This window comes from Neopsephotus bourkii, unplaced genomic scaffold (genome assembly GCF_033783945.1).
Source record: "Neopsephotus bourkii isolate Nb327-2 ecotype Australia unplaced genomic scaffold, CSIRO-AGI_Nbou_v1 NB_168, whole genome shotgun sequence".
Lineage (NCBI taxonomy): Eukaryota > Metazoa > Chordata > Aves > Psittaciformes > Psittacidae > Neopsephotus > Neopsephotus bourkii.
The window spans coordinates 15,541,830-15,566,755 of record NW_026900684.1 but is presented as its reverse complement, the minus strand read 5'-3'; the positions used below and the strand labels follow the sequence as shown (position 1 = coordinate 15,566,755).

At 39.3% G+C, this 24,926-nt stretch overlaps 1 protein-coding gene across 1 annotated transcript in view; it reads right to left on the bottom strand.

The window, feature by feature from the left end:
* PDGFC (platelet derived growth factor C) overlaps positions 1 to 15,499 on the bottom strand; it is a 132,815-nt gene extending 117,316 nt beyond the window's left edge. Inside the window, exon 1 of the mRNA XM_061373589.1 lies at positions 14,890 to 15,499. Coding sequence (XP_061229573.1) covers positions 14,890 to 15,007 — 118 coding nt within the window. The 5' untranslated portion in view covers positions 15,008 to 15,499. The remainder of the gene's footprint in view (positions 1 to 14,889) is intronic.
* Positions 15,500 to 24,926: the final 9,427 nt, after the last annotated feature.

Genomic DNA, 24,926 nt, shown 5'->3' with positions numbered 1-24,926 from the left:
GCTCCAGGACTGTTCAAACGGAGAAGTTACCAAAGCTCCTCTTCCTCCTGCTTTTCCCATCCATACATGAAGACATATCTAACCACTACTGACCAACATCTTTTTGGCAGGTGCAAGCTGATGACCTTTCTACTCAAAAAGTCAATGTGGTAACCACTGTCTGGATCACACCCGTTTCCCCTAGGGCTCAGTTTATTTTAAAAAACCAAAATCCCCACACAAAAAAAACCTCAAAAACAAGGAATTCATTAAGGCTAAAGTCATTGTTTTTCCAACAGCCGCAAAATGGCTCCCCTTGCATTTCTTCTACTTCGATTCCCTTCTCCCATCATCTTACCACAGGAATGCATTTGTTTTCCGCTACTCCTTTAACCAAACCACCCACTGACTTTTATACTCATTTGGTACATCACAACCAGGAGACAGCTTTCAATCACAGATGAAGTCAAGATTAAATTGGTCCTTCTTTTGAGAGATCATAATTTAAAACTTTCTATAGATACCCTTGTTCACTTTCAGAAAAAGACACAAGATATAATACAGGGAGTTGGATGAATTGCCTGCCTACCTATCCAGAAACTCTAGAGTACTGTGCCTATCAGGATACCCATGCAACGGACACTGAACATTCACTTTGACAAACGAGCTACTGTTAACATTTTCCGCAGGCAGTTAGCTTGACTTACCTCCTCATCAATGCCTCTGCGCCCTACGAACAGCAATTATTTACTTCCATGTCTCCCCATGGTTTGTGAACAAAGGCACCCTTAACTGTAAACACAACTCCTGAATCAAGGCATTATGTTCCTCACAGGGTTTTTTTAAGTATACCAAAACTACTGCTTACCAGTATGATGTATAACACCAAAAAAACAAAAAAAACCCACAACCCAACAACCTAAAATACGGCTACACTGAATCTATCTTGGCACAAAGGTGCCACTACACAGTTTGTTACGTTCTCTCTGTGCTTTAAGGATCGAGTTCCTACTGGCAACATCAGAATGTGCCAGGAAAGAAAGTATACTGAGAATTTTCAGAGACATATACAATTTTTTTTTTTCTACTTTGATCTTGCTTTTTAAAAGTATTAGGGTTAGGGTTATTAGGCTTTCGTTAAAGTAATGAAAATTATTAGTAAAAGCTTTCTCTTTAAGCCACACTTGCTAGCCACACAAAAGCGAGTCAAAAGGCTATGTCTGACATTGATTTCAGTGCACAAGGATAAAACAGAGAAAAACAGAAATTGCTTAAGTTGATAATCCAGTACTAACAAAAAAAAAAACTATGAATCTGCTACTTTTATCTGTACTTCGCTAGACATATAAATGCTTATATGACATTGAAGAATGTTCTAGAATGAAAAACAGCTGAAAGTATTGGTTTCTCTCTTCACTCCCTGAAGGTGAACTCTGATTAACACGAAGTGCAAGAGATAATGGCAAGGTATTCATGCCTTTCTCTGAAAAAGTAAAGCCTCCACTCACATTGATCATTACAAGATAACATCAATAAAAAGCCAATGACTTACCAATGTCGCTTTGTAACAAAGCAGCCTCAGGACATAGTTAACAAAGCATTAGAAGCTTGCCTTACCAGAATTTAGCTGAATGACAATCAAGACCTACTGGTTTAAACAACCAGTACCGCCATACACATCCTGTACTTTGAGGAACAGCACCGCAAAAAAGAGTTCTTAGGCATGTTGCAGGACAAATGAAGCCAGTATATTGTAGTGGTTATGACAACTAGATGGCAGTCTTCACTGTTTGCTTCATGTCCTGATTGTTACAGTGGAAAGTCTTCCAAACTCCGCTTGTCAGTATCTTTGTATGATGTAAAAATTAGATTATAACTATCTTAAAATCCCTGTACTTATCAAATAATATACCCATGCAGAACAGAATAAAAATTAAATAAATAAAAATAAAAAAAAAAAATGCAACCACATCTGGTAATCAAAGGAAGTGTAACTATGCTGGAGCCCTTTTATTCAGCCCTCTACCACAGAAAGAAAAAAGATACAAAGAAAGATAACTTCTGTGCTAACATCTTTTTTTTTTCCACAGATGGCTTTCAACACTGATTTCCTTTTCATATTTCTGTCTTTACCTCTGTATGTATACAACTTCTTTATACTAAAATACACCCAACATTGTTCAACTATTCTGTGAACTGTGGAAAAGACCATTTATCTCTTGGCAGAAAGGAAGAAGCATCTTTTTTTTCTTACAGTTCTTATTAAATTATTTTTCTACAGCACAGATTTCCATATCTGTCCATATCTGTCAAGATTTACAGTAAAAGTGGTAGAACTCTTGATATTCTACATACAGCTTGGATTCCTTAGCTGAGAAAAGGCACTGAATGAAAAACTAGAAAAGAAAATAATGCTTGAAACACAAATGTATGATTAGCTTTTATCTTTCAAATACTACTTTCCAAAAATAAGCTTTATTACACTTGAAACATTATTGATTTCATTTTCTTCAGGTAAGAAAGCAATTCACATGCAGCAAGTTATTTTTATAGCTAGACAGCCACAACCACTGTAGCAAACATGAATACAGCTTCTGAACTTAATTTCACATATTATAGACACAATCAGAAGTCTAAAAAAGTAGTCATCTTGCTAGATATTTCTTTTTTCTAAGTTTTCAGTTAATGACAACAGCTTGATTTTGCAAATGTGTATCACGCAATTTTTCTCCTTGTAACTATATCCAATCATAACTCAACTTCACTGGAATTCCTCTGAATTTCACTGCGGAATACACAGTGAAAGTTTTTGCATACCTTAGTGAACAACTCCTCAATATATCTTTGCCTCTTTTATAACTATCCAAAGTACTGTCAGTGGGGAAGTTTAGGGATCAGAGCTAGTAACACATTATGTATAAGGAAGTATTCATGCATAAGGGAACAGTAAATACAACAAATTGCTAGTACAGAGAACAGCATGCATTGTAGTAAGCAGCAAGTTTAGAATTGCCTTTATATTAAGGATTTGGCTAAAGTAGAAGTAGGAGCAATCTATTACCACAAATACTAAGTATTTTACAAAGGCCTTTAGGATAGACTTCAAGCTTCAAAGCAATAGATATCCTGAAAAATGATGATAGAAAGGAGAAAATACAACTGAAAAAACAGATACTTGTGACTAAAAACTAACATCATTACACTGTAGCTGTCCCTGAAGTCTTAAACCAGCCAAGGGAATGCAGTAAAGGCAGTAATATCAAACAAAAAATAAAGGGTGCTGCAACACATCAGTAAAACCAGTCACTTAAAACAAACAAACAAACAAACAAAAAAAGAAAAGAGCTTGTTACAGAGTTGCCTTCTATGATCCCAAAGAAGGGCTGGGGTGACAGGACTTAGAAATCAATAGCTACTCTATTCTGTATCCACTGGCAACATCTGGGTGCACATGCACATTCCAAAACCAGATGGCATGAACCAGCTGCAGCCACACAGATCAGACATTATCCCTCTGCGGTGTGTATCAGCCACATCCAAGCTGTATGTTGGGCTACAATCCACATGTTCAGCAGTCCCTGTTGCCTGGAATTAAGTGAATGTAGGAACATCTGACATGTAGAAAAGCACGGAAGAGTCCTTCCTTCCCAAACAAAAGAAAATGAAAGTGAAATGTAAATATTATTTGTCATGTTACCTAGCTTTAGCTGATCTTCATATATACATACAAGATTAGTACTTAAACTATATGCTATTTCATTTATTGGACATTTGGGAACCCGTTTAACATTCTGCTAACCCACTTTTAATTCAGTCAAAACAGTTTTAGCTCCAATATTCTCCATGGCTTGCCCAAGCCAACTCAAAACATTTGTGTGTTTTAAGAAACTACAGAGAACATGTTCTCATCTGTAATGCAAATACTGAACACAGTTACCAAGTACTTCCTGAAAGGGAAAAAACCTGAACAGTCAATCTATCCCAATATTATACCTCAATAAACAGAACCAGAACAAAACATACACTAAACATCCACATACATAAAAGTGTCAGAATAACTCACATACAAGTGCACGTAAGTAGAATCTCGAGTAATTAAAGACCATCTACTAAGCAACTGCTGCTAGAAATAAATGCTGTACTCTTAAAATTGCCCATAAGAAAACTAAACCCCCATTCTATTGTGAAATATTTTAAACTATTTCAGATGAATCAGAACCACTAACAAGATTTGGCTTTTTTTTTTTTTTTAATAACGTGCAAGGGAAAACAGCTTTAGGCAAAGCCATTGATGCAACCTTGAAACAGTATTCTTAACGATAATGTTGTAGATTCTCAAACTTTATCTCAAAGAGGAGCTACAGATCCTACAAAACTGACAATGTTAGATCTGCTATGGGTACATCATCCACTACTTTCCCTAATGCAAAGAGCTAACCAGGTGCAAATTTTGATAATATAATTACTTTAAAAGCAGTAACAGCACAAAAATATCTTACAGCTATTCAATTAGGTATTATCATTGCACAGTACCTTCCCATGCATCTTGATTAATGAGACCAATCAAGAGTTTTGCAAGATTCTTGCTGATAAGGCAAGAACATGCTTTAGAAACATGTTTATATCTCTACGTGACAACCACACAAAACCATCTTTTCCCCCACAAGCAGTAAGATAATTTTGCAGATCAGGTAGATATTTAAGTAACAGAACCCTCTTTACTGGTACACTCACTTTACTGAGGTGTGGCACTCTTGAAGTGTTAGGTAAGATTGAAGATGATCTCAATGGTCTCTCCTGAGATGAAAGCTGATGAGCTCAAAAACCCTCTGCTATCTGGACTCAGCCTAGGACACCCACTCACATACTACTTCTCACAGGCACCGAGAACAGGTATAGAATAAAGATTCCCAATGAAGAAACCAAAGAGATGGCTGTTCTCAATATCTCATGCCAATTTTTACAAAGAATCTTACAAGAATAAGTAAAGATTGCCGAAAAGACTCTACTGGCCAAGACCCTTAGCACTAATACACTGATCCTCACAAACACTTCAGAAGGAATGGCTACAAGGCTGTATTAACACTAATGGTAACTACTTTGTGAATTCTTATACCAGCAAGTACTGTTAAGGAATACAGAGAGTGCTTAGAAACTTTTAGAGCATTTCAAGTTTTAGGCTCTAGTCTGACTAGAGATATGCAGTGCTTTGAGGGCTGGGTATTTTTGAATGACACAAAGAAAAGGAAGCAGCCCTCACAAGAATCCTTAGCCGTATTTCATGAAGTAGCATTTAGGTAAGGTCATATGCAATATTTCATCTCCTCATCCAGAAATCATGTTTGGTGTTGACACATTACTTCTTGGCTGCCAATTACAAGGCTTTACTTCACTTTCAGGTACATAACAGTTACACAAGCAACAGAAATATTTGCAGGTATGGATCTCCCTATGCAACAAACAGTAGTACAACACTGAAGCCTTGAGATCTTAAGATAGACCACTTCCCCAAATCGTATTTTTAACATGCAGCTTGCCAACAATATACATAAAAACCTTTTACATTGACACTGTACAATGCAACACTCACTTGAATCACTTTCTGAAGGCCTTTATGTACACATAATATTTCAAATACTATTATTACACAGAAATGCTTTCCAAGTAACAGCTATTATTTTCACAGGCATGGTATCAAGCATCTAGAAGATGAGTCAACAGCTCATTATTTAGCACTGTACATACAAATAGGTAGCCTTACCCATGTACAGTTCATTAAAACTAACTCCAAACTTGCACTGAGTACAGTTATTTTCATTCTGAAATGATCTGTGGATTTTAGTGCATGAAGAGTTTTGAAAGGTAGTTGAAATTGCACTGGTAATAGCAAAGCTGAATAACCAAATCTCATGAGAAGAAAAGCACCTCATAGTAGCTAACACCAACTCCCTTTCCCCAAACTCAAAAAAATTGTCTATACGTAAGCTTACATTTACATTGAAGCACATAAATAACCCTGCAGAATGTATTTTAACAGACAGAATTATTAAGTTATCCTCTTTTCCATTCCACTTTTTCAGTACTCTCTGACAAATGATGAAATGAGCCACAAGGGTCTTGTGAGTTGACACACCATAATGTTCAATGCTTCAATTAGAGCTGACATAAGTTTCTCTGACTAGTTCCTCTAGTGCAGTTTAACTTGGATCACAGTTGCTGTGGCTCTGTGCAAACCTATTTATACGAACAGAGCAGAGAGCCAAAACGGTTGCTTTGTAATTAGTTCAGGCATGTTTGAATCCAGAAAGGAAACTCTTTTAGTTTATTTTCCTGGGGAATACTACAAAGTTCCACTATGGCTTTACAGTGTAACCATGTGGATCAAGAAAGGCCTCTCATTCACCTAGAAAAAGATCAAATTATACTACTGAATTGTTCTCCTGTTTCTCAGCTTTTACCCTGAATGCACTGAAATGTTTGAAAACACAGTTTCAGAGAATTTGTCATCTGTAGTGTCAAAGGCATTCCTAGCAGAAAAAGGAAGTCTTGTTGAGGGTAAAATTCAGTCAAGATGACTGTAAAACCTAATCCACACCTTTGAATTTGGACTGAATATCCATCACTTAAACATCTTGTAAATGATCCAATTTGTTTACACGGCCCTGTAGCTTTTTATGACTTTTCCATAAAGAAGTTATTACATCCATTGCTTTTATTTTGTTTTAGAGCATTTGAATGAGCCCCAGAACCACAAGCAAGTGAAACAGACTGTCTGCAGATGGAAGTGGCCTCATATAACTCACCACTACCGGTGAAGTAGTCAGAACAACACTTTCAGTTTGGAAATGCCATACCTTCACACACAGCAAAAGAATTTCCTGTGCCATATGTTTTTTTTCATGTTTAACTATTGCATAAAATGAGTGCTGGTTTCCTGTCAATCTGAGAAGGAACGTGGAGCTCCTAGGACTTGTGCTTCTGTTTTGAAGAAGGGTTCATTGCTACCATGCAATGGCTCATCCAACAAAGCTCCTCAAATGACAACTTAATAAAAGACTAGACAACTGAATGATGTGGAAAAGACTACAGCTAACAATTAAAACAAGTGATATTATGCGTTATTTCACAAATCAGTACCTCTTCCAGCAAAGGCATTTCCCCCATTTCACATGCTTTCATACAAATCATGCTTAAAAGGTAGCATAGAGACATTACCAGCTATGGATTGACTTGGAAGATGTGCTAAGAGAACTTCCCAAACCATTTTTCCAGGTAAGCTACTCTTCAAATATGACACTCCCGGTATTTTACACATGGACTTCTTCACAGAAAATTACAACTTTGCTGATATGTGCCAAACTGAGTAACAGCTTAAAGATTTAGAATATGGAAACTATGAGAAGAACACCACTCCTTTACCTTTTACTGCCTGAACCTGGTTTGAAGCCCACTTTATCAGTTACAGACCAATTCCCTAATTAACTGCAGCATCTAACTGCCATCACAATTCTTACTATGAATTGGCAATAAATTCTGTAAGAAGGTAAGAATATTACAGCAGAAGCACTGCAAAAAGGAATTAGATGTACAGGAAACACAAGCAGCATTATTTACTTTGCCCATGGCATTCTTTGCCTTTTCTGAGACAGACAGACTGAACATGTCAAGAAAAGCCACATAAGGGTGATAAGGGAGTTTTAATCCAGCACTCAGTTATCACCAGCTACAACTGAAAGCTTGGAAAACCTCCCATGCTTTCCTTTAGTAAAACTATAGTGTCACAGAGACTGTAAAGGGATAGTTACCCAATTAGCACCACTGTTCTTGAAAACACAGTACTAAACAAAGATTTTTACCTCCAGCCTTAGGGTGCAAGGAGCGTAACCAGAGAAAAGCCTCAGCGTTCCTGCCACCACCTTCACCTGGCTTTACATTCAGAACCAGAGTATACCTTGCATTTCATGTGAAGAAACCCATGCAACGGTGATCAAACTGAGCCATGCCTGCATACTATTCCAATAGTTACTGATCAGTTTTAACAAACTCCACGAGAAATTTACATGTTTTGAGCTTTCAGGGAATAGAGGAACAGAGATGCTCTTCATCCTAAAGAATCTCCTTAAAATGTCTGGTTTTATAATGAGACCTTAAATAAATTCACCGTGAAGAGCAAGATTAATGAATAATTTATGAGGATTAATTCACAAAAAGGCACACTGCCATGGAAGAAACTGTTACTGGTTACTCCTCTGCAACTCTTCAAGTCTCACTACTATAAAAGGATGCCACTACATGATAAATAACCTTTGAACACTTTCTTACTTCATGTGCAAATGCTTTTTCTGCCTGAATCATGTTGGACTGAAGTACATGGAAGGTTAATTCACATTCTCCTTCTCCAGCCCTAAACACCTGCATATGAAAATGGAAACAAGGAGGGAAAAAAAAAAAAAAAAAAAAAAAAGTAGCAACCAGCACCATGAACATCTTCACTGCAGAGTTAAACTGCAGGGAAGTATAGCCTCAAATCAGCCCAGCTTGAAAGAGAACAGCCACACAGGGAAATAATAAGTCAGCGGCTCAAAGAGACTTAACTAAACAGCTGATGAGTTCTTTTAACATGAGTTGCAGCCAGCTCATGATAGTCTAGTCAGAGAAGGTAAAAGCATACTAACAGGGGTTGACAAGTGGTACACACTAGCAGCACTTCAGAGGAATCCACAGTGACAAGAAGTCAAGCAGACCACAAGCCCAGTGTAAATGTATGGTCACGGCTATGCAAGACGAACGTCAAAGTCCAAATTGTGGACACGCTTAACAAAGATGTAGCATTTGGAACAGAACTAATTAAGCTCAGAAGAAAGTAAGTCCTTGCTAACCCTAATGCAGAGACCAGGGAATTAGGGGGCTCTCTCCTTTAGCTTACATTAAGTTTTTTTAGTAGTTCCTACACTCTGTCCATGAGGGTTTGGAGTCCTGCCTTGTCTCATCCAGTCAACTGTAGAAACTGATTAGGTTATGAAAATGACTAGAGATGCTTTGGTACACATGCTTTGTAAAATGGGTATCTTCACATAAAACTGGTTTGTATGCTATAGGATGATGAAATTAAGCCCAAATAATCCAGTGTAACACTTAGGATATGTTTATAAAATCTCAGCAGAAAGATGTCAAGAAATGAAGATCAGAAGACAGATGAACCCCAAGGCTAGGATGTCTATGGATGGAGTCATGAATAAATTTTCCTGGCATTGCCACTTTAAAATAACATCCTACAATTTAATGAAATCGCTAGAAAAATTTGGATTTTAGCTTCACAATAACACATTATGCATTTTCACTCACCTACTTAAATAAAAGCATTTCACATTCAAACACAAGCTGCAAAAGTTTTCCCCAAAAGGGAATAACAGGGTTGAGTAAGTTTTAAGGTACAATTAGTTTCTCAGAAATTCCAAAACAACTAAGCACTCATAGATACCTAAGTGCTAAAACTACTACTACTACTACTACTAAAACAACTGCATTTCTGCATGTTAGCTCTATTCATTTTCTGTTGTGTAACTTTTGCTAAGTCCCACAGGTTTCAGCTAAAAGGCCAGTTTCTAAGACACTTACACACCAGGTTTCCATGGCACGCACTTTGTGACTAAAAAAGCAAAGGCACGGTTCTCTGGTAAAGCCAAGAACTATCTAGAAAGCAACTGAAGAGGCTTGTTTCCAGCTATGGGAAGTGGACTTGCACAGAGTGTCCTCTTTCTAGTAATCAGGAACTGCCAGACACAGCAAAAAACAAAAGCAGCAGCTACCCAACAGCAACAACCCCCCTCCCCAAACCACTCTGCTATAATGAGCAGCCACTGCTATAGGATGCAAACCAGTCCTTTGCTATTACATGTTGACTACATAATAATTAAATTTAAAAGGTTTGGATAAAGTTTTAAGATATAAAAGACATTATGTTTATGTGAAGACAAAGTTAAACATAAGCCCTTTGGCAGTATAGCTGTCAGTGTTTAAAGGTATGCCCTGTGTTTCTTCTCCATTATAAAACTCTGTATCTGACTGAAAGACAAGCTAGAAACCCCCGGCCAACATGACATAAAGCTTTAAAGTCTGTTAAGGCAAAAATAAGATTTTACATGTTTCTCCCTTAAACTCCACTAAAGATACTTAACAAAGATACAGGAAGGATGGGAAGGATGAAATGACTACATGGGACAAGTTGCAAATGGTCTGTGCTTTTAAATCCCTGACTTTTGTCTACCAGAAGAAACTGAGGGAAGCAGCAGGACTAAGGAAAAGTCCCAAGCAGCACTCTGCTGAATGACAGCACACAATATGCCAGAAGTCAACTACAAAGGCAGAAAAAATAAATTTAGAACTCTCTTCCACTGCTATTTATCACAGTGTCGAAGAGCTTCTCTAACTTGCCACAAGCTTTTGCTTAAAGTCGAAAGAGGATGTGGTGCAATTCTTCACTTTCCAGGAAAAGGGCCTTAAAACATTTCAAAACAAGCCTTGGACTAAACAGAAGTAGATTAAACTTGAGAAAAATTGCACTGCTATCAAGTTTCCCTTCAGATAACACGTGCTCGTATTTTATACTTCCTCATCTTCTCGAAATGAAGAAAACTGCTGCTGCCCAGCAGCAGTCAACAGACTGTAGTGGCACTCATCAATTCAAGAAGAGTGAGCAGAGGTGGCATCTATTCCCACTGCTTTGAAGTATGCTGGTTTATAAGAGATAATTTTGCAGTCAAATGACTGCACTCAAGCAAAAGCACCAACATTCCTATCTGCAAGAATTCAATGCACGGCATCACTTGGATATCCACAGCTTCTTTCAGGTGTTCAGCCTGAGTCAAATGACCTTAATCAGAAATTCTCCTGTCCCCATCCCTGAATAATCTGGAAACTTCCTCTGGAGATATATGAACATGGAAATCCTCTTGGTGGCTGTGAGGAGGAGCTGAGGCCACACACACACCAACATGATGAGAGAAGCCTCCTCTGGCACTTCAGCTACTCACTTCAGTTCCAGCTGTAGTCACCAACTTTTCCCAAGGGTAGCCTGAGATACACAAGTAACTTAAAAGAAAGATCTGTCAAAAGCTACACCATCACCAGTACATTACCTGTGCTGCAGGATTAACAGAAATCAAGTAAATGCTTTGGTTTTCTAAAATTTACTTCAGCAACTCTATTTACCACTGCTCATTTACACTTGAAACTGCCTACAGGAAAGTTAACCTCTCTCAACTGCTTGGTCCTGGTGAGTTGCTAACTGACCTTAGTTTCTTGACTTTCTGAAGCCATGCACTGCTCCATTTAAATGCACATGCCACATAAGCTATACACTTCACTGCACCCAAAAGTAGGGGTTTTTTTGTGTTATTTTCTGTAAAGATATCCTCATCTTTCTCACAGAAATCAGAACAGCTGACAGCTTAGCAAAATTACTTTAAAAATTTATCATGTCTTGTCCTAAGACAGCCAAGCAAACAGGACTTCGATTCTCTTGCCATTTCATGTTGTAATCAAATCTAAATTAAACTAATAATATCAAATAAGCAGGCATGCTCAGACCACCAGAGTCCAGTCATTAGAACTGTCATTCACAATACTCCATTGACCAACAGCTCCCTCAGGAATTCCCCAAACTACAGAAACAGGATGAAGATATAAAACCAGCAGTCAAAAGTAGATTCAAAACCAGCAAGAACTATAATAGAAAAAAGAAACAAGTAAATCATACAAGTAATCAAATTCAATATGCAAGAGATACAGTTTTCTCCTCAAAAGAGAAGGAGTGATGAATTTTTCTTGACTCTACTTCAGTATGGAAAAATGGTAGCGAGTACATCAGACAGCCATAACAGAACTGATAAGGCCACCTAAGTATGAAAAACCCTTCAAAGCATAATCTGCTTTTCAACATGACAAAGAATAGTGGATATTAAATCTACCCAGATAAATGGGAGCCATCACTACACAAACCATTTACTGTTACTTCAGCTTCCATAAATTGTTGCGCAAACTTCTTTGATCCTCTAGATGAATATTTACTCAGTTGAACAAAACAAAAACATTAATATGAATTTATCAAAGAAATCACATAAAACCCCTTACTGTCAAGCAGAGTTACAAATACAACCTGTTCTTAAAAAAAATCTGAATGTAACAGAGGGCCAGTAAAAACAAGGAGGTAGTTTTAACTGATTTTAAATGGAGCTACACTGGCCCCACAACAACCATCACACTGAATTCCTAGGAGGTGGCAGCAAAATACTGTGTTCTAAGAATAACTAATTTACAGTTACAAAGAAATATTTACACTAGGAAATTGCCACCTAAAATGACACTCCATATACACCAGAAACAAGAGAACTCCTTATGGCTACATCTAGCAAATAAATCGAGACAAACTGTAATTTTGAAGTTAATAATCACTTGGCTAATAAATAAACATCATTTATGGTGAAAAAATCCTTAAGCACGTGCTTACCCTTTGTAACACAAGCAGTCCCATCGATTTAATAACTGGTCATAGACATCTTCAGTATCACCTTGAAGCAATAGCTACAGCACCAACGTGTGCAGCTGAGTAACACTAATCCATTCTACTGCAAAAATTTTGGCCATTTAGCAATTTTACAAGTAGAGGACAGGTTTTTTTTTTTATTTGTAGAATGCGTGAGTGAAAAATCTCCCTTTCTCCTGACCAAAGATTATTTGGCATGTGAACAGCAATAGCTCATTCTCATACTCTAGAGAATTTTAACCTGCCTCTAGCTAAAAGCTATACAATCTTTAGATTGCAGCAGAGTGTAAAAATCACCCTAATTAAATCAAGTAAGAACTGGTTTGACCAGTGTTACTGATCCCCCAAATAATTAGTATCATTTAAGAAAAGTCAAGGGTTGGTACTTAGTTATACCTAAACTTGTGCTAATTTTTAAAGTAAGTTTTGCAATTGAACAACTAGAAAGCAAACTTCATGTAAGCTATAAGAACCTCCTGGAGTGTTGTAAGTGTAAACTACCACAGAACACAGTTTCAGGGCATGTTAAAAAATATAATTCTCCCGGCTTTGCATCTGTTCTAAGATGTAGTGACTCTGTCTTGGAGCATGCCAAATTGCACTACAAACCAGTTGAAGCCTGACCTAAGGCAGCTGCATTTCTGATAGAATGTGAATAGAATCTAGTCTGTGTTGTCACGTATACTTACTTACATCAGTTTTGCTTCTGTGCCATACGATCTACCTTTTACACTGTTGTGCTTCCCATTGTTGGACCCTGGAGGCCCTTCAGGGCCCAGCTGCCTTATGCTGTAACAGACCCTGTAACAAATCTCCAAGGGCAGACTGACAGCATAGCAGGTTTCTTTCCAGTTCTGATGAAGTTAAACCACAGCAATGGTGATCCTCTGTGTGTCAATTGGCTTCATATGCACTCCATGCAAATTTAACAGAAGGCACCATAACAGCATGAGACTTCAGTATATTAGTGCCAAGTCTATTTTGTTTCAAACTGGTGCCCTAAAGCCTGTAACTGCCAGGTAAGCAGGGAAGGGGTAGAAAGTGAGTGATTTCTCACACAGAGCAGATAATTTCCTGTACTGTGAACAAAGTCTGATTGGTTTCCTGTCAGAATAGCTGGGTCTCCGAGCCTTTTGATCACTTTCCTCTGGCCCTTCGCAGTTGCTCTGATTAGAGATTGATCCCCATGCTGCTCTTTGATCAGCAGCTCTGGCAATCCACAGGTGCCATATATCATCACATTAGCAGGCCACAGCAGTATTAATCTCCCCCTGCTAAATTTGCTAGTGCACTGCATATTCTACCCATTCAAAGCACTGGTGGTGGTCTCAAACTTTGCTTTCTATTAAAAGATATGACGTAGAATACTTATATCTGGGGAGTCCCAAGTTCAAAGTTGAGAGAATTGAATTAGCCTCAAAACTGTGTTTCTGCTTTATTTCATTACAGTTCAGAGAGTTTTGAGAGCTCCCAGTTCGCCCTTTTGTGTTGGTTTGTGCCCAGGGAGAGAGCTTGCTCTAGCTGACATGCAAAGTACTCAATTTTTCAAACCACCCCTCCCCATACATTAAGCACCAGGGTTTCCATGAATGCATGCTAACGGCCTTAATTTTAGATATTCTACACTAAGTGTGGTTTCATGCAGTATATAACGTTTCAGTTTGTAAAATATTCTTTAAAATTACTTCATAATAGCAGATCAAGAGGAAAAGAGCTTAAAAATCTGAATAATGTAAATCATATGCAGTTCAGAGGCTAAGCAAATTACACACCCCGAAGCTGCCCTTGCTGTATGAAAGGAGTCTTTCTCCAGCTCCGCACAGATCCAGCCCAAGGGAACTTGCATTTGAGAGTTTTCTAAACATTTCAGGTACACTTGAAAGTTGAAAGTAATTCTCATTTCCTATGCAGGATTAGCTCGTTTCCAGCCTGCACAAATACCACTCATTCAAGCACAGACACACACGCACCCCACACCCCCCCACACCCCCCCCCCAGATAAGCATTTAGGGTACAAAGGTGCGCGGGATCTTGCTTGGGGGGGGGGAAGGACGGTGGGGGGTCATTTTGCACCTCCGACGGCAGGAGAGACTCCGAGCTCCCTGCTGGCCGCGAACCGCTGCCCTTTTACCCACAGCACACCCCTGACGGCGGCGGGCGATTCCCCAGCTGCCGAGCCCCAGTCGCTCTGCCCGGCTCGCCGGCTTCCCCTCCCGCGGCCGCGCTCTCTCCGCGGCGCCGGGCAGCACCGCAAACCAGAGAGCTCAGCGCTGCGCTGCTCCGCTCCGCGCCGGCCGGGCGCCTGCCCCAGCCCTGCCCCGGGCTACCCGCCGGCAGCGGCAGCGGCTGTAGCTGCTGCTCCTTACCGTTCTGCTCCTTGGCGCCGGAGAAGGCGAACTTGCTGCTGAGGTCGGACTCCGCGGCGGCCCCCTGCCTCCGGCCGGCCAGGGCAGATGTCAGCAGGAGCAGCCCGAGGAGGAGCATTGGGCCGGCGGGGCGAGGGGCTCCGGCACTGCAGGCACTGGTGGCGCGGCACCGAGGCCCGGGCGTCTCTCAGCAGCGCCCGGCGCGGGCTGCGCCGCTGGGGAGAAGGCAGCACTGAGCCTGCTCTGGCAGCAGAGAATTGCAGGGTAGTTTCCACATAATCCCATCCAAAACTTTTTCCTAGAGCCCTTTTCTGTGTCTCCAGGTTTTGTTTTTCTTTGACTTTTTTTTTTCTCTCTCAAAAAGAAATAAAAAAAATAAAATAAATAAAGAAGGATCAAAGCAAAATCTGGACCCAGACCAGCTTCCCAAGGACTAAACAATCCGGGGCCGAGCCGGGTCTGGTGCGGGCGCGGGGCGCGCAGAGGGGCCGGCTCAGGCGAGGGGGCGCGGGTCCGGTGCTGCCGCGGAAGAGCGCGCACCTGTCAGCCGGCGGCGGGGCGAGGGAGGGCGCTGGGGAGAGGGGCGGGCCAGCCGTCGGGGCGGGCTGGCGGGAGGGCAGGCCGCGCTCCCACTGAAATACCTTCCGCGCCCGCGACTCCGGGTCTGTGCTGCCAAGTCGGGCCGCGCCGCCTGGCTCTCCTCGTCCGCCAGCGATCCCCTTGCGGCGAGGGCGGCACCTGGCGCGGCTGTTTACACCCCGGGAAGTTGGTGGGGGGAGAAGAGGCTAGCGGGGCAGTGCACGGCCGCTGCCCCCTGTCTCACGGCCAAATGGCGGCGCAGCAGGTGTTGGGGTGAGGGTACGTGGGCTGCCTCAGAGCTTCTTCCCCGCAGGGGGCTGAGGCAGTCCGCTTAAAGCCGCCCCAGCCCCCGGCTGCCTCACGAAGGAGCGCCCCCCACCCGATGAGGACCTGAGGTCACTGTGGTCCGGGGCCAGCTGGGTTTGGTAATTAGGGTGAGACGTGATGCTGGCTTCCCGGTATTTGTTTTCTGGGTTGTTATCGTGGTAATTGGGTTTGTGCTTGACAATTTGATGCTTAGTTCAACATTTCATCTGCAGCATGACCTTGGCACTGGGGAGTAAAACACGGGGAGGAGGCTTTATAAAGGCTCTGGATGTAGGTTTTTGGCTACCCTAAAATGAGACCTCTAGCATTTATATGAACAGATGGAAACACAGGTTCAACTTTTTATAACTGTCCCTCTCTTGTTGAAATGCTGTGCAGTGCTCAGTGAGGTGGTATCCATAAAGGAGGCACGGTTGGGTTTATTTTTGCTGTTTCACCAGAAATCACAACCAAATTTATGGCAAGGAGTATACCCCTGTTAATGCTGGTGAGGACTGAAAGGATAGCTGATACTCAGCACCAATTAAGATGGTGCTGTGTTCAAGCTTCTCTACTGGAGCTGGTGTTTCTAGGTTACTTGGAAGAGGGTTTGAACCATGACTATGTGATGGGTCTGGGTAACAAAACTAAGCACTAGATAGATCACCCTGTATAGCCATTGTCATACTCACTGTCTGTGCAAGATACACGAGAGAGAAACCCAGCCTGCATTGTTGGAGTCCTGAGCACACACTACATAAAATTCTTATCCTTTGACCCAGCTCTTTCCATTATATAACTGAGCTGTTTCTTTGCTTCAGCCAAAGTAACCCTTGAGACAGTGATAAACATCCCCTCTGTTCCTAATAAGTGACATATTTCTAGTAGCAACTGAAAGCTATCCAGCCAAGCTGGGCTGTCTTCTGAAAGGCAGACTTGGAGCATACCACAAATAGCAACCCTTCCCTTACAGAGCATGAAGAAATGTACTGCACAAAGCAGAGTATGTGCTTACTTTTATTATTGTTGCCATGATTATTATTTTTCAGGTTTCACAGTTTTTATTTTTAAATAGAAATAAAAAAAAGAAATAGAAATAAAAATAGAAATAAATGCTGATTACGAGCCATGGAGGGTTTTAATCAAATAAATGAAGTATTGTACTATAACTTAACCTCCACTGTCTGAGATTTTATGGGATTCTTTGTATTTTGGGGAATTGATGACAAGTTCCCTCTGAAAAACCTGGACCTAATGTCTCTCACTGTGCACATGAAAAGTAAAGCATCTGATGTCTCCCATAGCTTTTAAAAATCTAGGCTTCGTCAGACAATGTTTCATCTGGAGGTGCTGGAGCATGTCTAAAGAAGGGCAACAAAGCTGGTGAAGGGTCTAGAGCACATTTTGTGAGAAGCAGATGAGGAGGAACTGGGGTTGTTTAACCTAAAGAAAAGAAGGTCAAGTGGGACCTTATCAGCCTCCACCTGAAAGGAGGTTGTAGCGATGTGGTGGGTGTCAGTCTTTTCTCACAAGTAGCAAGAGACTGGACAAGAAATGACTTCAAGTTGTGCCAGGGGAAGTTTAGATTGGATATTAGGAAATATTTCTTCATGCAGTCAGGCACTGGAACAGGGTGCCCAGGGAAGTGTTTGAGTCACCATCCCTGGAGGTATTTAAGACATGTAGATGTGGCACTTAGGGACATGGTTTAGTGGTGGACTTGGCAGTGGTAGGTTAGCGGTTGGACTGGATGATCTTACAGGTCTTTTCCAGCCCAAATGATTCTATGATTCTATGATCCTTGCTTTCACTTTTCAAAGGAAAATGCAAGAATCCCCATAGTGGGTGAATGTGGAATAACAGTGCCAGGAGAGGAAGCTTTCATTCTAAACCTCCTGTAATAAAAGGTCAGGATATATTTTTGATCATTAAGGCTCTACTGCTTTTCAGAAATGCTTTTGTTGTTATTCCCATCCAAAATCTTGTGTGCAGTAATCCTTATACTTACAAGCATCCTGTCTTCTTTGAAATTTATGGTAAGCATTTATCACCAACTTTGCCTATTTTTGAATGGCTCTCCAGTTTCATCCAGATATATGTATGTGTTTAAATTAGGAAACAGGTAAATATAAATGACTTAACTTCTCTACCTATTCCTGTGTTATAGCTCTATCACGTCCCTTTCCCAGATAGGCATTTTTGCTATATTTTTAATGTGAATATCTCTATACCTCTAAGTTTTTCAGAGTCCCATCTATTTTCATTACTTTTTACTTGGGGTGGGACAAACAGAACATGACATTCCAGTGAAGGCCTAATCTTAACATATATAGTGAAGAGACAACATTTTATTGTCTTATATTGTCTTTTATTGTATTTCTTATGCATGCCTTTCTCTTTTTATTTGATCTACTTATTCAATGATCCACAGAAGTATTGCCATTTTTTAAACATTCTGAATGGTTAGATAACTATGACAAACTAATGTCTGTGTGCTTCAGATCATTCCTGCTAGTGCACATTGCACTGCCAATACCAAATTTCTCATGGGGCCGTGGTGTTGATGACTCTAAGTTTCTGGTGACTCCAATGCCTGATACACGTTTCTCTGGATGTTGTTAAGACTTACCTGTATTTTGCTACCACAACGTTCACATTCTTTTCTACACCCATAATAAATATTTTTAACTACACAAAGCTTTGTATTTCTAACATTTCTCTGTGCTGAGAATTGCTCTTCAGTCTTTGTCTTTTGTACCAGTCACCACACCGTATCTCATCTCACTACTTAGTTAACACTATATAGTCTTTTTGATGGTGTGTCAAAGATGTTTCTTTCCAAAGGTTTTGTAATATAGTCTGTAATAAAGATGTGTATCACATATTCTTTAATTTAAATATTGCAAGAGACTTCTCCATTAACTGCCATCTTCAAGTAGTTTGAGACAGTGACTTCGCTTTGTAGGATACCCGTGCTCATTTGACACATTTTCAGATCAGTTTATAGCTCTGTTTTTTTCATCATATTCATTTAGAACTTTTTGAAGCAATTTTTATTGTACTTGAATAAAATTTGAATTATCTGGAGTATCCCACAGGAATTTATTGTTACTGAGACCTAGCCACCAGAGAATGCAGTGGAAATGTGACCTGTTAGGACACTAGAGACTTCCTACTCTGGTGAGGTATAGCTTTTGTACTCCTGAGCTATAAATGTCCTTGAAATGAAAAGGCTTTCTCTGTGATTATTATTAACTTAAAATATACATACATACACGATTTCCACAAACTTCTCTTACATGGACAAAAAGAACTCCTCTCACCAAAGTCAAAATCACATCATCAGAGCACTGACAGAGGTGGACAGTTTATACACACTCTAGCCCTACTCCCTTCACCACTTTACAAAAACAAAGATTCCCCACAGACTGGCCTTTATGATTTGACCTGGTACCAAGAGATCTTGACTGTCTTCAGGGGTCTGTAGGTATCCCAAACAAGTTCTGCAAGGAAGCATATTTCCTTTTTGTACATGATGTCTCCTCTCATGAGGTGTAATGAGGTGAGGAATAGAGTATCTGGGGGAAAACAGGAAAAGGCTGAGATATAAATCCATTTTTATGCATGATGGACAACCAAAGGGAAATGCTTCTGGAGACGTGTAGCTCCACAAAAGCAGTTATTTCTGCCAAATTCATGTCTCACAAGAGTTAGTAGGCATTTATGTACCTTTGCAAGATTAAGACCAGTGTTAGGAAAAGATAGATTCCGTTCTCTCCTCATGGCTTGTTTCACTTCCTAGTATGAATGGGGAAATAAAAGGAATTGATACATATGTACTTTTATATTCTCATGTGTTCTGAATGTACCTGTATAATCCTTGTGAAGAAATAAAAGTATTTTGCAAACCTTAGCATGTAGTGTAAAACTAATAAATATCTGCTCATCCTGGCACTTGGGCAAATGTGCAAGGTGCTCTTGATATCAGTGTAGTGATGTGAATTTGTTGCTGGTATAACAGGGTTAAATGCTTATGTTGATATTATGGAGTTATTTTTAACCAGGCAATGTCTTAAGCAGTTATTAAGTATTATGTTTGCACAAAATCCTTTATGGATAAGTGATCAATATGAAAACAGAAATTGGATTAGCAACATTGACTGTCTTTTAGAAAAGCCTATTCAGCTCTCGTGATCACAAAACAACAGGCATTTGTGCAAATAAACATGATTTCTTGTAATCTTACTAATGTGAAGAAGCTGCATATGGAATTGACCAGAAACTCATTCCTGCATTAGAAAGTACTCTTGTAAATGAGGTAGCACTAAATTTTAGTATTTCAGGTTTAATATTCATTCATACTGCATTTGTAAACAAGTTGAAGATTTATGGTCCTGTTTCTATCTTACATTCAAAAATATAATGAAGAAGAAGTCTCACAAGGCTTCAATTATGTTGATGCTTATACAGCGTGGACTGCGCAAACACAACCGGACAAGAAGGTTCTCTGAACATGCTTTGGTCACTTGAATTACAACTCTAAATAAAATGCCATTTCTGTTTTTCAAATCTAAAATGAGACTTGGTACTTATAAATACACCTGAAGATAACCTTTTGAATGTAGACTTCTAATCGTATTGATGTTGTTCTGCTCAACATTGCATAGCTTAAACAATAAGTTTTCAAATTGACTCAAACACTTGAGAACCAAAGTCCTTACTGTACTTTTGTGTGATTTCTATATACAAGCATTGCTTTAGAGCAGTCACATTTAATAATTCTATTTATTTTGTCAACTACATACATGTACATAGTCCAAGCTACATGCCAATGCAACTTGACTTTAGGTAGGTTGTGAGAGCTATAACAGGAAGGAGGCCCACTAGAGGTCTCCCAAACTATTTAAAATAATGCTACTTCTGGCACCTGGTAGCTCACTGGGGTCTTGATAAACTTCCAAAGTTAATATGTAAAAAGGAACGTAGCTAAATCATTTAGGGCCTGTAACATGTTTGCTAAACTTTGCATGGACTACGCATCTTTAAGTCAGTATTTTTCCATGGCATATATAGGAGTGCTCTGGATGCACGTGCACTCTCTCAAGGCATTCACTTTCTTCTGTATTCATTCAATGTAGAACACACCTATAATCTCTAAGATTTACACCGCAGTTCAGATGCCCCTCAGTATTCAAATGTATATGCTCTTAAGAACACACTTGAGTAGGTGCATGAAGGTCTACTGTGCCCTGATGACAGGCTTGCTTAGGTACACATCAAATAGCTTATTTATGACTACATGTGCAATGGTTTTGCTTCTGTCAAAAGCCAGATAAGTTTTCTGGCTGCTTTTTAACCAGAATGACATCACCAATAATGTCTTCAGTTCTATCGGTATGCATGAAATTCTGCAAGAGAACTATGAGATGATAATCAATGGCAAGAGATGTGCTGCAAAAAGTGTCCTTCTTATCCAGACTAAAACCCTAATGTAAACATACCCACTGTCTTGTCTGCCACATTAGTTATAAAGTTTTTCCCGGGTCTCTCTTATTTCAATCTATGGTGCGTACATCTAGTTATTGACAAAATCTACCTCTGAATGAGGCAGCTTCCCTGCTCCATATTGCATGGAGCCAACTGGAGAGAATGTATGCTAACAATTCAGCTGAATATAGGCTTGGCATCATCTACAGAAGCACACCAAAGTTTTATTCAGGCCATCTGGAGCATTCCCAGAGAAGAGGCAAAGAGCTTCCAAGGAACTGATCTGTAAAATTTAAGACTTTACTGATCATGTGCAAATTGTAATTTTCCAAGTTTCTTGAATTTGAGTAATTTATGTAAAATAAAAAAGCAGCAGGCACATGTTCACCATAATAGTTAATGTCACTTTCTAAAACCTGGAGTCAGTAAAAATCTGGAAAAAAGATTTAACATGGGGGGCATAGAAAATCATAAACACTGAGTCACTCATCATTCACAGAACTATCTGAATCATTTTGGCAGAAATAAGGTTCAAGATGGAACTTGGAGGCTTTCATCCCATGCGTTTTTCCAAAATCAGAAATAGGAAAACTCTTTGAAAATATAAAGTCAGCTTAGTAGACAGCAACAGTTCTAATATTTTTAGAAATCTTAAACAGATCTCATTTAAACCCTTCATTTATTAATATGTTTCAAAAGTAGGTATAGATTCTGTAGGATTTTTTTTTTATGAGAAAAAATTGTTATTGACAAGGGTTTAGGAGCTTGATTCTACCAAATTCTTTCTGCCCATTCCTCTTCATAAATATAGGTAGAATTTCTGCAGATTATAAATAAATTAGAATAATATGAGATAGTGAAGAGCACTGCAGAAGAACATAGTCAAAAACCTACTTTATTATTAATATTTCAAATCATACATTAGTTTTTATATCTAGAGATCCAGGTAATGCTGCAGTGAACTTAAAAAGGGACTCAAGGACTGCCAGTTGGACAGGAGTATAAAGAATGTACGAATGATAGATTATTCATACCAGTAAATTCTCATTGTTATTTCCTTGCCAATCCACTGAATGGAAATATACTACAAAGGAAAATAATTTTAAAGCTTTTTCCAGTAATTTTTCAAGCCTGTCCCACTATTAATCACTGGAGTTCACGTCATCCAGTTAAGAATGCACAATATTCCGAAGTATTGCCAACATTTTTCTTTATTGATCAAACACTGGCATCAAATCACAGTATTTCATTCCTCAACACTGTGAAAAAATAAGAAATCAGTTTCACTACCATCTGGATCACAGATCATCCCATAAAATGTACTCAGGTTGACAGTAGTTCTTTGAAGTACGTATTTCATATTATGTTTCTGATACCATTATGTGTTGTGCCCTGTCACAATCTATCTATTTTGAAAAGAATACCACTCCATTAATGTTTGAATTTATAAAAAATACCGTGTTCTTTTTAGACAATAATCTATATCTAGTTAGGTATTTAGAGTGGATTTGTAGACATAAACCATGATACTGTTGTTCCACAGTGTTCCCTCAGCCTGCTGGTCACTGTCAACAGTCTTCAACTTAACCAGGAGCTGAAAGTGCTGGAGAAGAGAAGGCTGTGTGGAAACCTCATAGCAGCCTTCCAGTATCTGAAGGGAGCCTATAAGGATGCTGGGGATGGACTCTTCATTAGGGACTGTAGTGATAGGACAAGGGGCAATGGGTTTAAACTTAAATAGTGGAAGTTCAGGTTAGATATAAGGAAGAAGTTCTTTACTGTGAGGGTGCTGAGGCACTGGAATGGGCTGCCCAAGGAAGTTGTGAATACTCCATCCCTGGCAGCATTCAAGGCCAGGTTGGACAGAGCCTTGGGTGACATGGTCTTTTCGGGTGCAACTCAGCACCTCACGGGATTAGGCTCCCATTCAGAAAGCACATCAGCAATGCCCAGAATGAATTGCATGAATAGGGGTGGACCTGAAGAAGCCCTTAATCAATGCAAAATATGAATGTTATTACAGGGACGCGTTTTGAAAGTGTAAACCAGTTTTGAGATGACAGTTCTTAATCTGCACAAAGGGTGCTAATCTAAATGGATTTGTAGGATCAGATTCCTAATCCTGCCCACTACACTATTGGATGAGAGCCTAAAACTCTTCTGCATGAGGAGTGTTATCACACACATAGAATGTGTAAGCTTGTTCGTGCCTAAAGAAAGCAAATATGACTTGATCCTCTGTAGCTGAGTACATTTCAGTCCTGTGAACCACTGAACTGAGAAATATTAATTCCATTATATTCATTATAAAATTAAAAAGAAAAAAGCTAATAAAGAGTGCTCTGGCCTTTATGTAACTGGAAATTAATGAGAAAGTTCAACAGTGGGTTCTCTGCATTCAATTCAACTGTCCCGTTTACAGCCTGATTAATTAATTTTGATCTTTTTGGATGAAGGATATAATGACAGCTCTGTTTTGAGTGCCACACCTGGCCATGATCAAGCAGGTCATCCTGAGAGCTGGGTAAAGCTACAGACACTGAGCTAACACCTTTTTTGTGGTCTAGTTTGTATCTCCCTCTTCAGTGTTCAGGAGATACTCTTTGTCGCCCATCTTCTTAACTGCAAGCCTGTGTACTTATTATTGCCTACAATAATATTTGTCATGTAACCCCATTTGTTATGTTTCATATATTTCAAGAAGAAAAGTTTTGTGTGTGGTTAAGTTTTAATAAGTGACTATAGTGATAGCTTTTCCATGAGTGTCTTATATCTTATGAAAACAATAGGAATTTTACTTTGATAAAGGCAACAGAGGACAGCCAGTCGACTATCCATTTTATCCTAGTGTATATGCTTAGTGCAGCAGAATTCTGCTGATGGATAGAGAAATCACTGCTGGTTTTGGAGTAGAGACTATTATTTTGAGACAAATTATTATTTTAAGGTAATAATCTCTTCTACCAGTTTTATAGGCATGGATCATATTTATTCTGCCAGCGCTATTAGATGCTCGTATTTATGAGAGAGCTGTTTGTGAGGGCAATTCATCCAAATTAGGACTACTTTAGTCACTGAGAGATAATTTAGTCATCATGCTCTTTCTTTCTGCAAACCATGGGCAGTTAAACGTCCTTGTACGACAAGCACCCAGCCATTGTAAATGTACTTTTAATACCTGCAATTTTAGTTGAGATTAATATATGATTTTAAGAAATTTAGAGAGTTTAATGCTAATTGAATAGATAAGAAGAATGTTATTCATTGCACAGACTAATTCAAAACTGCTAATCCAGTTATCAGACTGAAGTCAGATTTGTTGTATCAGTTCTCATGTGAATATTATGGTATTAAGAATAGCTGCTTCATGTTGAAACAGTAGAAAATTCTAAATGATTTTTGAAAACCTGTTCCATTTCTTTTTCCAAGGTTGTTAGTTTTGATCTGTAGGGGTTTTATCTAATACTAAGTGCATTTCTTTTGCAGGACAAAGTGCATTTATAACTTAGGGCAGTATTATGAGTTATTTTAGGTGAATCTGCTCATGGAACAATGTTTACAGCTGCTAAGTAATACTATTTTGATTTTCAAGGTTATTAAATCAGGTTCTAACTTGTAATGGCACCATACAAACAAAATAAGCAATATAATAAACTATATAATGT